Source organism: Lycium barbarum, chromosome 11 (genome assembly GCF_019175385.1).
Source record: "Lycium barbarum isolate Lr01 chromosome 11, ASM1917538v2, whole genome shotgun sequence".
Lineage (NCBI taxonomy): Eukaryota > Viridiplantae > Streptophyta > Magnoliopsida > Solanales > Solanaceae > Lycium > Lycium barbarum.
In genome coordinates this window covers 119725261-119740405 of record NC_083347.1, presented here as the reverse complement: position 1 = coordinate 119740405, position 15145 = coordinate 119725261, and the positions used below count along the sequence as shown (strand labels likewise).

Below are 15145 nucleotides of genomic sequence, written 5' to 3'. Positions count from 1 at the left end.
ATAGGTCGATGGTTTCAAGAATTGCAGCTTGATGATGCGTTTAGTTTCAGCCCATTTCAAGTTTGTGGGATCATCTAATACCAAGACATGGAGCTCATCTTTTAGTAGTTGACAGGCCATTCCAATCCAAGAGATGAGTGGTGGTGATGCTCAAGTTTGAGAAGTCAAAACGTGCTTTAGGGAAAGTAGTATATGACCAATGTAGGTCTCGTTAACGATATCGAGAACGTCAACTTGTATATCGAGATCATCATAATCATCATTGGTTTCAAGAAAGCAAATGCAATAAGCAACCCCCATTCTAAAGAAGAGCTGAATGCTCGTCATCTTTCTTCTTGATCCGTATTTTGATGATGGAATTGGTCGCCAGCGAGGACAAGAAGGATTCTCGAGAGAGAGAAGTTCGTAACCGAGATTGTTTTCTCCATCATCATGAACGGAAAGCAACTTGACAGCACCACCACCACCACAAGAAGAAGGGTTAGACACTGTTGGTGAATATACCGATAAATTACAATTGAAAAACAAAATGAAAAATGAATAACAAAGTAAATAAATATTTTTCAGGCTGAGGCGCGGATATCTCGCTCTCTTTAAGGAGATTCAAGCCCACTGCGGCGTAATCTTCACCGGTCCAGCAGTAATACTCTGACTCGTCCCCTCCAGGATATAACAGTCCGTCAACATCGTGTGACTCAAACAACTCCGGACTAGTTGAAGAGTCCAAAGCTCCACCATAAGAACACCTTCCTTCAACTATATAAAATTTTCTCTTTTGACTCACTTTTATATGCACTCCATGTTTTTCTACTCTCCACAAGTAAGGATGACTCACTATTTATAGTTGAAGAAATTCATCCTTGAATTGAATTGGATGAACGAGTTGATAATAATGTAGGTAGATAATGGGAGAATTATGACTTATATGTTACATAAGTTACAAGATATAATGTGGAAGAAGTGGATAAATAATGAGTTAGTGGGAAGGAGGAAAGTTTCAAGCAAACTTATGGCCACATTAATCTACCACATGGACGTGAAGAGTCCAAAGCTCCACCATAAGAACACCTTCCTTCAACTATATAAAATTTTCTCTTTTGACTCACTTTTATATGCACTCCATGTTTTTCTACTCTCCACAAGTAAGGATGACTCACTATTTATAGTTGAAGAAATTCATCCTTGAATTGAATTGGATGAACGAGTTGATAATAATGTAGGTAGATAATGGGAGAATTATGACTTATATGTTACATAAGTTACAAGATATAATGTGGAAGAAGTGGATAAATAATGAGTTAGTGGGAAGGAGGAAAGTTTCAAGCAAACTTATGGCCATATTAATCTACCACATGGACGTGAAACATCAAGGAATAATAAGGCACTTTAATAACATATTTTGTAATATTAAAATGCTCCAAAAAGACCAACAGACACAAACTCTTAGGTAATGCACAAACTAGGATATAGTGGATTGGGGATTGGGAGCATGTCACCCAGCTGATCGCATTTTATGCCGTATTGAGGAGGAGAAAGCAAACTACTCAACGGGGAGTTTTTGTAAATGAAGGTACAAGAAAGTAGGGTGCAGAAGTAGGGTAGACCACCGGTTGCAAACACATTTGAATCTAAACAAAGACCAAAGGGGCAAGTAGCTCAATATGTGAAATACTATAATTTCATCCAGAAGCAGCTCTCCCATTGCTGACAACTTCTTATTCGCATTGCAAGCACGTAGTTTCGTGACTTTGGCGCACATAATTTAATTTCTTAGCAGACAGAGACTCTTGAATATTGTGGTCCTAAATTAAAAACGCATAAAAATATGTTATTTAAATCTTGTGGTTATAAACTTGTCATGTAGTTTGTTTGAATTTTCAACTTACTAAATATAAAAGGACGCACATAGACCAAGAAGGATGGATGGGTTCGTGAGGAACAAATAAAAATTGGGATTTGCCAAAGAAAACAATTGGTCGGTATACAAACTTCAAAGCTTGTTAATTTTGATATTCTCTGGAGGAACAAGAATTGCCTCTATTTATAGACTGTAGTAGTAGGATTCTCATCATATTATTCTTTTACACTTCAAAATTGTTAATCTCAAAATGACTTTAAAAGTATCTTTTGTTTCATTTTTTTATCCAAATGTAGTTTAATCATTTGCTGTAAAGTTATTCCTTTCCTCACAACTCTTAATTTACTCATAAATGACGAGCTTATTTTTTTATCGTATATTTCAAGGAAGAACAATAAATTGCAAAATCTTATTTGTTTGAATGATATAAATCTGAAAGATAATGGTCAGAGCCTTAGAGATAAGGCAGAAGCTGAATCCCGCGTCCTCCCAAAAGGTAAATTTGAAATAAGGTTACCGTCCAAGCATTAATAGTTAAAAGTTGTACAAATATGGCCCTGAGTACTAATAAATGTTAATTTTCTCATAAGATTTTCAATTTGCTCAAAAGAGATCTTTAGACTGTGATTTAAAAGATCCATAAGTTACAAGAGAAATTATTATTATTTAAAAAGGCCATTTCTAAACAATTATCTCAAAAAGGGACGACGGCGAAAATTTATGGCGTCGACCAAAATTCAGAAGTGCAAAAATAGAAGAAGAATAGTTTGCTTCTACAAAAATGGCCCAGATGGCGACGTATCCTTAGAATAAATAATGTTGAAAAGCTCATAGATAACAAGAAAACAGGACTACACTTGAACTTCTTGTGAAGAATATTCGAGTTTGACATGAACTGAATGATTGAGAACAAGGATATGATGAAACCAATGAGTATCAAACTCCAACTCCAACTCAAACATCCACAAGTCAAGAGCTACTAGATAACAAGAAAACAGGACTACACTTGAACTTCTTGTGAAGAATATTCGAATTTGACATGAACTGAATGATTGAGAACAAGGATATGATGAAACCAATGAGTATCAAACTCCAACTCCAACTCAAACATCCACAAGTCAAGAGCTACTTTTTATTTTTATTTTTTATAACCGTGTGTATATGTGCGAGCTTGTGTATACCTTGAGGAATTTCATGGGGGTATCCACCAAAACTTGGACACATGTGAAGAAATCACCTAATGTTTTTGCCTCCGCTGTGATTTAAAACTGAGACCTCATGGTTCTCCACCCACGTCATTGATCACTACGCCACACCCTTGGGTGTCCACAAGTCAGAGATATTTAGCCAACCATGGCAACTCCTTGCTGTCTTTGAGTGCAAAAGAAACATCATCACTGCAACAAAAATGCAACGAATCAGGACTTGGCAACCATTGCAACTCCATCTTTGATTCTCAGCTCCTGTTTGGGTTTGGGGGGGAGGGGGAGGTGTTTCGGAGGAAGAATGGTAAAACGATGTATAGAATCTGGCACCTGCCGGTGCTGGAAAGTCAGAAAGAGAAGCAATTCTCTCTTCATTGTAGAAGCTCTAAGCAAAGGTTTCATCCTAATAAGGAAGAAGTACTTCTCAACTAAAAGATGGGGGATTTACAACAATATATAGGATTAGTAATACTCTCTTCATTTTAGAAGCTCTTTCTCAAATATCTTGATAAATGGATTTTTGAGAGTCTGTCCTAACAAAGTCACCCCAACTTATTTGCGACTGAGGCGTAGTTATAGTTGTTATTTTTATCATAAAAAAGTTGTTATTGCTAGGACTTTGGGGACACATGCTTATGCAGTTTACATTTTTTTTTTTTAGTAAGGGCATGATTATGCAGTTTAATTATTCACGATTAGCTTCTATAACGACAGTTTAGTTGAAAGAGAAAATTCAGGTATAAGGGTTGATTGAGACATACAGCTGAGGACACATAAAGAAACCGAACCTTGGGAAGTTGAGCTGTAACTTTTGTAATTTATGCTTCACTCCAGGTTCACATAAAAGTATTCTGCATTCACCAAGCTTGCATCTGCCACCAAACAAAATAACCGACTTAAGTAGGATAATTCACGAAATGAAAGAGAATTTCTAGCTGTGTTGCTCAGAGTCTCAAAAAATGCTGCCATACACGTGTCGGACTCAGATCCTCCAAAAATGCACTTCTTTTGGAGGATCCGACACGCACCTGATTGCATTTCTGAAGAGCCTGGACAACATAGATTTCCAGTCACCATTCAGCAATTTGGAACTTCATTAATTCAAGGTTATGAATTTATGGCTTGATAATTTCAGGAAGCGAAACAATATTGTAGCTCACCCGACTTTTAGAAGCATATCCCATCCTGGAAATTTTTCATCATTGCTTGTACAGAGACGGGAAACAGTTATTGCCAACTACATTGAAAAAAAATTATTTTAGGTAACAAATTTAAACAACACTCGAGCTAAGTATATAGGCCAGAAGATTGAAAATAAGTGCCTAAAAAACAAACCAGAGGAAAGAGAAGAATCAAAGTGGAAAGACTTTAAATTAAAAAAAATAAAAAATTAATCCATATCTTTTCACTACATCGCTAATATCCTGTTTTGTCAAAGCTTCCAAAATCTGCTTATTTTGAAAAGTGGTTTTTGTCATAAGTGCTTTTCAAAAAAGTATTTTTAAAGAGTAGTGGTTTGTGTTTGCTAATCAATTTGAAAAGCACTTTTATCAATTTTATTTTTTATTTTTATTTTTTGAAAATGTAACATTTATCACTTTTTTTTGAAAAGCACTTTTATCACTTTTATCAATATTAGAGCAGCGATTTGTGCTTCGCCAAGGTTCCAAAAGTGCTTCACGGGAAAAGTTACTTTGTTCATCTTCTGCTACTACAAAAAACACGTCTTTTTTCCTAATAACTTGGCCAAACACCTCAACTTTCTAAAAGAAGCACTTTTAGAGAGAGGAAAAAAAAAACTTTTGGCTTCCTAGAAGCTTGGCCAAACAGAATATAAATTATAGATGTCACAAGACCCAGGTGAAACTGCAAATGGCAGAAGACGGGTAAACTACCTTGTCAAAGGTGGTCTCGCTCATCCCTGTCTTATGACCTTCATAAACCATAGCTGCCAAAAAGATTTTACTCAGCTTGGAGCTGCTTCTCATCACCTACAGGAAAAAAAATAATTAGACATATTACAAGCACTATGATACAGTGTATAAAAGAAAACAAAAACCTTATGTTCTCCCTGTATAGCCAGTGAAACATCAGCTAGCACGTAGCCGCTACACCATTATGAATCAACTATACGGGAAAAAAAAAGAGCTAGTCTTAACATGATTGCACTAAGAAATCATTGGAGTTCCCATTTTGTAGTAAGGAAGGTTAGTAGAACTCCTTAGTAAATTTCATTTTAATGCTTGTATGTATACAAGGATACTCCGAGCAATTAATAGGTTTAGACAGTCAGACCTCCCTATAACAGCCGTCCTCTATAACAACATTATACTATAATAACCATGGTTTTTGTGGAAGCGATCCTTCATGTTATGTATTAGTATATGTTCCCTATAACAGCATTTCGCTATTGCAACCCAAAAATATCGAAACAAACAACGTTGTTATAGAGAGGTTTGACTGTAATCCATTGGAGACATTCATTTGGACACCTGAAAACTTTTGGTGAAGCAGTCCAGAGGGGAAAAATAGCTACTGTAGCTTTCTTCAAAGCTCTCTCGTCGGAACTCTCTACGCTATCTATAGATCTCTTTGGCCAACCCCTAGATGACCCACCACCCAGGCTGCTGATCCACCCACCTTGGTCTACCTGCCTTCACAGCACCCTGCCCAAAATTTAGATCATCTTGACCATGAGAACACCCTCAAACCCAACTAACAGGACTGTTCATTCATTGGCACCCGCTACTTTGGAAGCCTAAAATGCTTCTTCTCTCATTGCTGAAGGCTGTGTACACGTTTTATAGAAATGGCTTTTGATCATTTCTCATGTATTGGAAGGTTTGGTCATATCCACCTTCTTGTAATTTTGCTATAGATTTACGGCAGGGATTTAGGCATAAACCCCACCGACACTTGGTCTTTTGTTTTTTTTAAACCAAATAATGGCAGAGGGGAAAGAGTTAACTTTTACACTGCCTCTCTACCACCCATAAGTGGAAGAGAACTAGTTTGGGATTGAGAGTAGTGGAGGCAAGACAAAAAGGGAAGGAAAAAAGAATATGGACTCTGGTTGTTATCAACAAGACAAAAAAGGAAGGAAAAAAGAACGTGGACTCTGGTTGTTATCAACAAGATGCTTCCCCATTAACTAAAATGAATATTGAAATTACACCACAGGGTGTTCGTTTTGGACTCACTTGGATATGAGGAGCCTGGAACATTTCCTGAATGGCTGCTTCTACATCTGCCATTCTGACAAGCATTTTGCCTGAAACATACAGCAAGCATAAGATAAGTAATCTGTATAAAGCCAGAACGAATATGTATTTCCTTCTAATGGAATTCCAAGTATTTCTTTCTTGCCTTTAATGTCTACATAGTTCGAAACTTAGCTCACCTGCTGCAGCAGAATTGGGAATTGATAACAATTTCTTTGCACGATAATCTGCAAGTTCCGCAGCTCGCCTACATATTTCTAGTGCACGGCGTGCATCACCTGAAACAGCTGCCACCTACATTTACGTGTAAATTGGACATTGCTTTAATAATCACCTTAAGTATCACATTTGCAACATGGGATGATTAGAACTAATAAAGATAAACTCCTTGTAGAGATGAACCACAGAAGGACCAACCTTCCTTGAAGCAAATTCAATTGCAGGTTTTTCAAAGGCATCAATTCCATTGAGGCGAGTTAAAATAATTTCTTGAAGCTGCTGATAGTTATAGGGACCAAAGCAAAGTCTTTGTATGCCCATACGACTTGAAATCCGCGGAAGCAATTTCTCCGGAAGATCCATAGTATTTGCAATACCTGTTAGTGAGAAAAATTACTATTTTATCGTCGCATGTAATAAGTAACAGAAGGAAGGAAACATTGATAGCAAATTGTGCACTTACCTATAACAATCAGTTTGGAATTTGGCTTTGTAGGCCAATCAAGAATGTTATATAAAACCTGGAATTAAAAGAAAATAGAGTCATAAATATGCGATTTGCTGTTTTTGATTGATATATACAATGGTGGATTAAAGTATGCATCATTTACCGCTTGATTTCTGGTAACCAGGAGATCAAGTTCATCTATAAGTAGAATACAAGGCCGGGTTTCCTCTTTGCTACGTTCAGCGACATTTGAAAACCGCTCATTCAAGGAATGAAGAGCCTTTTTCCAACCAACCTTGTGTCCATTAAGTGCTTCATAAATAACCTGAAACATCGAGAGAAACATTTCAGAGAATAACGCTATTGTCTGCATCGCCATAGAGATTGAACTTCATACTTACACTGTAAATATTCTCAGGTGACGCCAATTTTAGGCCATTAATTTCCACAAAACAATAAGGTTTAATGTTCCTTGCATCAACTTCACACCTTAAACTCCTCATTACTGCTAATACACTCATCGTCTGCAGCACAGTGCAGATAAAGGAACAAATCAGTAATGTGTGACCAGCCTAAACATAGAGATGAGTCAAGTGTATTCTTTTGAGCCAATAGATACCTTTCCTGTCCCAGGAACACCGTGTATGTAAAGGCATCTACCAAGGCATTGATCCTCACATATGGCACCTTTTATGAATGTAGTTATCTCTTCCATTTCTCTGCAAATGAGAGCACTTGTATGTCAGATAAATACCAGCAAATTGCATAAAGATTAGCACCTGAGGAAAGACATACTTAGTCCTACAAGGTAGAGATTTGGGCAAAGTTGCCAGCAAAAGTGTTGCTTTTGCCTTCTCAAGTTCAGTAAGCTTGTGAGATCTCACATGTTCTGGTATCTTCTTCGCACCTATCTTCTGTAGTCCAAAAAAGCGGCCCTTTCTTGAATTCTGCACTCTTAAACAAACTACTTAGCTTTCTTCTTTTGACAACAGGAAGAAGTGAACATGAAATCTGTCAAAGGTTCCTTTTAACAAAATAATAAAAATAAATTTTAAAAATAAATATCTGTCAAAGGACAAGTTGTATACCGCAGCCAATGGATGAGCTGGAGATGGTCTGGTTAATAGATTACTTAGGTTTTCCTTTTCATATTCCACATCATCTTCCACGTCAGAGTCGGGATCTTCGCAAGAGTTCCAATCCCCATCATTCTCAGCTTCATCATCATCCTACAAAAATGAGAAGACAGCTTATAATTAGTTCCAAAATAATTCATAAGATATAAGCAAAAGGTTCCATAAATATCATTAAAAAATGTTTTAAAACATACCCCATCATTATCTTCAATCTCAGAAATGCGCTTGAAACTATGCCACTGAATGTCATATTCATATTCACAAAGGAAAACATCATCTCCTTCATTTCTCGCCTTCTCAAATTCTTTTGGATACATAACATAGCAATGCCTGATGACAGATTCCATCTGCAGAGAGAATCATAGGCCTTTATATTAACAGATGCAATGGTCAACAAGTAAATGATATTTTCTTAACAAAGCTTACAATCCTCAAGCAGCAAAATAGTTAGCATATAACTATAACTTCCACAGTGAAAATCATTACATTGTAAGACAGAGAATAGAATACCACAATATTACCTCAACATCAGCAAAATCATTAGTCCGATAAAGTTCTCTCCTTAAGTTATGCGGTTGTCTTCCTGCAGCTGTTTCCTCTGGGATCATATACCAATGTGCCCGGAACCAATAGGTACCATCCACTTCTTTCCATATACTATAACATCGATATCATAATTAACCAAACATCACAACCATTGACAAGCAAACAATTAAAGAAACCACAAAAAGTCTTATACAGTCAAACCTCTCTATAACAGTCATTGTCTAAAACAACATTTAACCATAACAACCGTGCTTTTGTTGGAATCTATCATGTGTTATACTCCCTCCTTTCCAATTTATGTGGCACACTTTCCTTATTAGTGTGTCCCGAAAAGAATGTCACGTGTCTATAATTAGAAACAACTTAACTTTAAAATTATCCTTTTACCCCTAATGAAATGTTTTATAGTCACACAAGTGTCAAATGTTCATTTTAGGCCATTCAAAAGCCTTCCTTTCTTTCTTAAACTTTGTGCCTAGTCAAACGATGCCACATATATTGGGATGGAGGGAGTATTATATGTTCTCTATTATATCATTTCTCTACAGCAGCCAACAAATATCGGAATTGGGATGGAGGGAGTATTATATGTTCTCCATAACTACATTTCTCTATAGCAGCGAAAAAATATCGGAACAAACGACGCCATTATAGAGAGGTTTGACTGTAAGTAACTTACAGAATGGAAATTTCGTATACCTCTCAATATGAGCCGCCCACAGATCACTATCAAGTAACTTCTCCTTAGCAGTCCTTACCCGTTTCTTCCCCTTAGGCGGTACGGGCATTTCCACCGTTTTCCCTAACTTTTTCGCCTCGCAATACAAACAAATCCAATCCCCTTCAGGAACTTCCTTTAAAGGTGGCTTCAAACACTTCAAATGAAACCCTCCTAAACATTCATCACATTCAATCATAATCACCCTCCCTGCTGGCTTATAACAAACCCTACATTCCTCGATTTCCGGATCCTCATCGTCCGAACTAGCATCTTCTCTTCTCTTCACATATACATCATCCCCCACAGCAAACTCTCCCCCATCAAAAACCACCTTTTTATAGTACACCCTCTTCTTAACACTCCTCGAATCGCTTCTTTTTTCAATGCCCGCGTTTTTTTTCTCTACACATTTCCTTTTCCTCGAAACGGGGATTGAATCATCCCCCAAAGCAAACTCTCCCTCATCCAAGATCACATTTTTATCGTACACCCTCTTCTTAACACTACTCGAAACGATTCTTTTTTCGACACCCACATTTTTTCTATCCACACATTTCCTTTTCCTATTCGATTCAGTGGGTCCCGGTGTCGAAACGGGGGTTGAATCATCCCCTACAGCAAACTCTCCTCCATCAAAGATCACTTTTTTATAATCCACCCTCTTCTTAACACTACTCGAAACGCTTCTTTTTTCGACACCCACATTTTTTCTCTCTATACATTTCCTTTTCCTCTTCGATTCAGTGGGTCCCGGGGTCGATACGATGGTGGGACCCACTGAATCAATAACCTTAGATTTTCTTGATTTTGCTGAACTAGTGACATTTTTTGTCACATTTTTGGGGTAGGGTGGTGGGGTGGTGGAGGTAAGGCGGAGGGAACGGCGGCGATTGGTGGCAGTTAGGGTTTGTGGGGTTTTAGGAAAAATAGTTTCTAAATTGGGAATGGGAAATGGGGTTTGTTGCTTAATTGGTGTTGTGTTAAGGGTTTGTTTGGCTGTCTTACTTTCACAAAAATCCATTGACAAGTTTGAGATAAAAATTGAAACTTTGAATTCTTGATTTCTCAAAGAGTAAAAGCTAGTACTATTACAGATTTGAAGACTATGGGAAATTAAATAACGTTAACACTAATTTAGGACATACCTAAATAGTATTACTAGATTTGAAGACTATGGGAAATTACATACCTTTATACTGTTACTTTAATGGGTTTTTTGCGTGTGTTTTTGAGGGGAAGAAGAAGAAGAAGAGAGGTTGATGCAAGAAAAGTGAGTGTGTGCTGAGAGGAGTGGTACTTTGTATTTGTGGGGTTGTTCGTGACCGTTGGATGTAGTTGAAGTTTTGTCACTTAAGTCTAGGGTTAGATTAGATTTAGAGTTTGTGGAATAGCATATTAGCTCAGTTAGTTTCTTATATTAGACATTTTGATCTCATTCATAGTTTCATACTACTCCCTTCATCCATGTTTACTTGTACTTGGCAGTGGCACACCCTTAATAAGTAATAAATAAAATGATAATTTTACTATAGGGATTACTATATCATCCCAATTATAATAATTCACCTCACTTATTGGGAGATCAATTGAAAATAATTACTAGTACTTATAACAAGGATAAAACAGGTATAAATTAAATAGTTACTAGTACTTAAGGCAGAGTTTTGCAAGCAAACTATGCCCGATGGGGCAGAGTTTGTAGGCAACCTCTGTCTAGCGATTTTTTTTTAAAATTTTCGCCTGAGCAGGGGTTCGAACGCGGAACCCTGAGATTTTAGGCGAAGGGCCAAAAGTAAAATACTTTCATTTTGATGGCCAAAAATTAAAAACCACCCCAAAATAAGGGCATTACTGCGAATTGACCCACCTGCTTTGGGTTGGGCTGTTGGGCCTTGTGAAAAGCAGTCGAAATGACCTCTTTAAAAGACACATTTAAAATCATTTACTTGTTTACTTGGAAAAATGGAAGAGAAGTTTCTCTTTGCCAGAAGTCGAAGGAAAAAAGGTGTCAAAGATAGTAGTGTTAGTATAATATCACCGAGGGTCGTGGTAGAATAAATAGGAATCCTCCACTCTTAATTAAAGGAGTTTGGTTTAAGTCCTGGGAGTGAATAAAATTAAGTAGAAAGCATTTTTCTCTTTAATGAATCTTACACGATGCGAATCTGAATTAGTTAAGACACCAAAGAAGATATCAAACACCAGGTAGAAAACCAAAAGAAGAAATATAATTTACTAGTTGTCTCTTCAATATTCGCAAGAGGGGGTGGGGTCGTGTTTACTACATAATTAATTAAGTAAATAAAATGTAACTTTTTTTATCTACTCAAATTTTGAGATGAGATGGTCGCTCTTCAAAGAAGAACATCCTTGCAACAACTCTTTCCACTAAATCTTTAGTATATCTAATTTACCTAACTGAAAAAAAACACTTGAAAAGAACTAAAATACTTATGAAGTGTTAATCATTAAGTTTGATTTCTTTTAAATCAACGATGAAACAATCTTTTTCAAACAGTAAACATGAAAAAGCTTTATTGCAAATTCTGACGTATTATTATGCTAAAAAAGAAGGAGAAAAAAGGTAGTTACAATATATCTTTCATTGGTCAAAATTAGAATCTCTCTCACTTATCATGTTTGGACATTTGAAGGCTTTGATATAATCGTTCACCGACAGTAGTAGCGTAGGAGCAGAGAATGCTACCTTGATCATTTGAATGCGACAACTTTCCTTTTTTTTTTTTTTTTTTTTTTTTTTTTTTTTTTTTTTAATTTTCATCCGGTGTCTGGTATCTGCATTAGAGTCCGACTAAATTTGAATTCGCGCCACGTAGGGCCGATGGGAAGAAGCGCTCCTACCGAGGATTTCTTCATACTCAGGACTTGAAATCGAGACCTCTAGTTATTAAGGGAGGAGCAACCCATCCGCTGCACCACATCCTCTGGTGCTAATGTGACAACTTTCTAGTATAAAAGCACATGTTCTCTCCTATTTTATGTGATACATTTTTTCAAATTTTACTCCAAAGGAATAATATATTCTATAGTTGTAAACAAAATTATTTCATAATTCTCATTCTTATTTTTTATTGAGATAATTTATAATTATACAAATGTGTACGACTTGTTTTAGATTATAAATTTTAAAAAATTCTTTCTCGGCTTTTTCGACCAATATTGGCCCACACATTATTAACTCAATTTTTCGAGGACAAGGTCCAACAGGGTAGCTTGCTATCAGAGCCTTGGAGCTTCGCCTAGGCATTGCAGGCCCAGGCCTGGTGCACCCCACCACATTGGAATTTTTTTCTTCAAAAAGTCTTATTTTAGGCTTAATTGAGATTATTATTTTTATAATTATAGTTTTCGGGCCAGCTTGCGCGCATGCCAATTAATTTTAATGGTTGCTTAGCTTGCTACTTTTTACCAATACAGATGTCAAGTACATCTGTCCACTTAGGCTTGAATAGATGAAAAAAAATCATCTAGAATTATTGAGATGATTTAAAGTCACACAAAATATTTATGATTTATTTTATGTCCAATAAATATATTCTTAAAATAGATTGCATGTCCAATAAAAAAGATCGTTATATAAATTGGGACTGGGACGAAGAGAATAATAAGCAGTAAACATCACCTTGAATTATGACGGCGTCCGAACTAAATTTTAGTATCGTACAAACAAGCAATTGTAAAAATGGCCTTTCAATATTGTTTATTTGTTCTTGTAGACATGAGTGTCTGTTAGGTGATTTCTCAGGTTTTGTAATGCTTTTTTTATTGTCCTACCATAACAATGACAGGCTCAAATATTTATCGAATCAGGATCATAAAAAATCCCTTGAGAAACCCTTATACAATTGATAAGGGAAAAGAATGCTCTTTATCATGACCTCCCTTTTCTCTTTGTTTTGCTTAGTTAATAACCTGACTATATATTTTCACTTTTTTTCTTGTTCTTTTAGGAGATCGAAGAGTACTGAACTTGAAATAGACAGAAAACGAATAGGTTCAACATATTGAAGCGTGTGTGTGTATGGTACCAGAGAGTGAAAAGAGTGGCACTACTAGAAACAAAGGTTTTTCCACCGACATTCAGTGGGAAATTTGTACTATAAAACACGATTTTCCGGTTTTCCCACCTTATTCCCACATAACCAACTCACAGGGAAATTGCATTGTGGGAAACAGGTTTCCCTTAAAATGCTGGAAAACTTCATAATTTTTCCGTTTGAAAACACAACTATTTAGGTTTTCACTACTGACATGCAATGTGAACTAGCTACTGAACATTTTTCAGTGGAAATTATTGAAAAAATAGAGAATTTTTAGTAGCATAGACTTGTCAATACGTAGAAAGAGAATAGGACCAACAAGTTAAAAGAGAAAACATTAAGACAATGAGCCGAGTATTAAATAATAACTATAAAACCTTTTTAATTTACAACTAATAAACAGGAAAATTATTGTTTTAGCGTAGTAACTTATGTTAACTATATTAAGTAATACTCAAAAGAGCCAGCAAAATTAAACTAGCTGAAGTAAAGAAGTGACAAAAAAAATTTGTCAATGTCAAAGGTTCTTTTGCAAAGAAAAAAAAAAGGAAGAGGCGTTAAAGCACAGTAATAATATCATTTACCAAAAAAAAAAAAAAAAAAAAATCTTGCTTAGGCACACAGTTAGCTTCAACTTGCCAAAGTTGGTGGCTATTAGGCAATAAGGAACCCACAGATTATAAATAACTTAAAAAACAAGGCAGTCAATTTATTTAGTTGGAATGTCTTATGCGAAAGATATTTACTGGCACTCAATATTTATAATTTTTGTGAATTAAAGATGTAACTTTAATTATGAAAACAAAATAGAATAAGAATTTTGTGTATCTTTTTCACGGCAAATAATTCGAAGAACATCACCACCAAGAAATTGCCGCAAGTCCTATTCTATTTCACTAGAAAACAGAATTTTGTTTCACGAACTAAATATCTTTAATTGCGTATTTCTAAGAGCATTAACTCCACTACAACAAAATATGCTTTTAACGGCAATTAATTTGCGGCAATAACTTAATTGTCGCTAATTATATTCTAGAATCAATTATTACCGGCAATACCAAACTTTAGCCCTAACAATAAATGCCGCTAAAGGCTTTAGCGACCGTGGATCTAATGGTATTAACCAATTGCTGGTAAATGTTTTTGTGGTAATAACTATTGCCGCTAAAAGGAAAATATATTGCCACTAAAAGTCTCTTTTGGTGTAGTGTTAAGTAGTAGAAAACTTGATAATATTTGATAATTACCCATAATACCAAGTTATCTCTAATATAAATTCTTTTAACTTCCTACTCAGGTTAGTTTAGCTACCCAATTTTGACTCGATAATAGATAACTAACAATACCAAATCAAATAATTTTACTTTAAAAATCACATATTAAAGTTAGATATATATCACTTAATTAATCATGCTTAAGCGATAAGAATTTATATGCAAGACATTTGTGTCGTACAATTTATTTGGTCCAAGTGTCCGGTACAAATAAACTTTTAATTTGTTTTCTACAAGCATTATAGGACCTTCATTAAATTATTAGTTGGTTAAAGAAGTTTACAAATCTAAGCAACAAAAAGCAAACATAAAGATTTTGATCCAATGCAATGAACTTAGCTGATATCTTAGCTTATTGGCTATACATGCTTACTTTAACAATTGTTGTATGAAAAATGAAAGAAGGATAATACAAAGAGAAAGAAATAAATTCTTCTAATGTTAAATTAGCAAGAG

At 35.7% G+C, this 15145-nt stretch overlaps 1 protein-coding gene and 1 non-coding gene across 2 annotated transcripts; both read right to left on the bottom strand.

Annotated features, from left to right (window-relative positions):
• Positions 1–2670: 2670 nt before the first annotated feature.
• LOC132617372 (origin of replication complex subunit 1A-like) lies at positions 2671–10658 on the bottom strand. The gene is made up of 16 exons (XM_060332365.1): positions 9333–10658; positions 8609–8744; positions 8282–8434; positions 8040–8180; positions 7747–7898; positions 7571–7670; positions 7353–7475; positions 7115–7276; positions 6967–7024; positions 6702–6880; positions 6464–6578; positions 6264–6334; positions 4959–5054; positions 4224–4300; positions 3852–3935; positions 2671–3255 (listed from the first exon to the last, which is right to left on the bottom strand). The coding sequence occupies exons 1-16, from the start codon at positions 10373–10375 to the stop codon at positions 3192–3194; spliced, it is 2754 nt and encodes a 917-aa protein (XP_060188348.1). The 5' UTR covers positions 10376–10658; the 3' UTR covers positions 2671–3191.
• On the bottom strand, positions 8297–8374 carry LOC132620692 (small nucleolar RNA snoR28). The gene has a single exon (XR_009575130.1). It is a non-coding gene; the product is annotated as a small nucleolar RNA snoR28 (small nucleolar RNA).
• Positions 10659–15145: the final 4487 nt, after the last annotated feature.

Coding starts and splice junctions, on each gene's coding strand:
- LOC132617372 (XM_060332365.1), bottom strand. CDS start 10,375: ATGGATTTTTGTGAAAGTAAGACAGCCAAACAAACCCTTAACACAACA. Junction 6,881..6,966: donor TTCCAAACTGATTGTTATAG/GTAAGTGCACAA, acceptor TCTCACTAACAG/GTATTGCAAATACTATGGAT. Junction 6,335..6,463: donor TCCCAATTCTGCTGCAGCAG/GTGAGCTAAGTT, acceptor TGTATGTTTCAG/GCAAAATGCTTGTCAGAATG.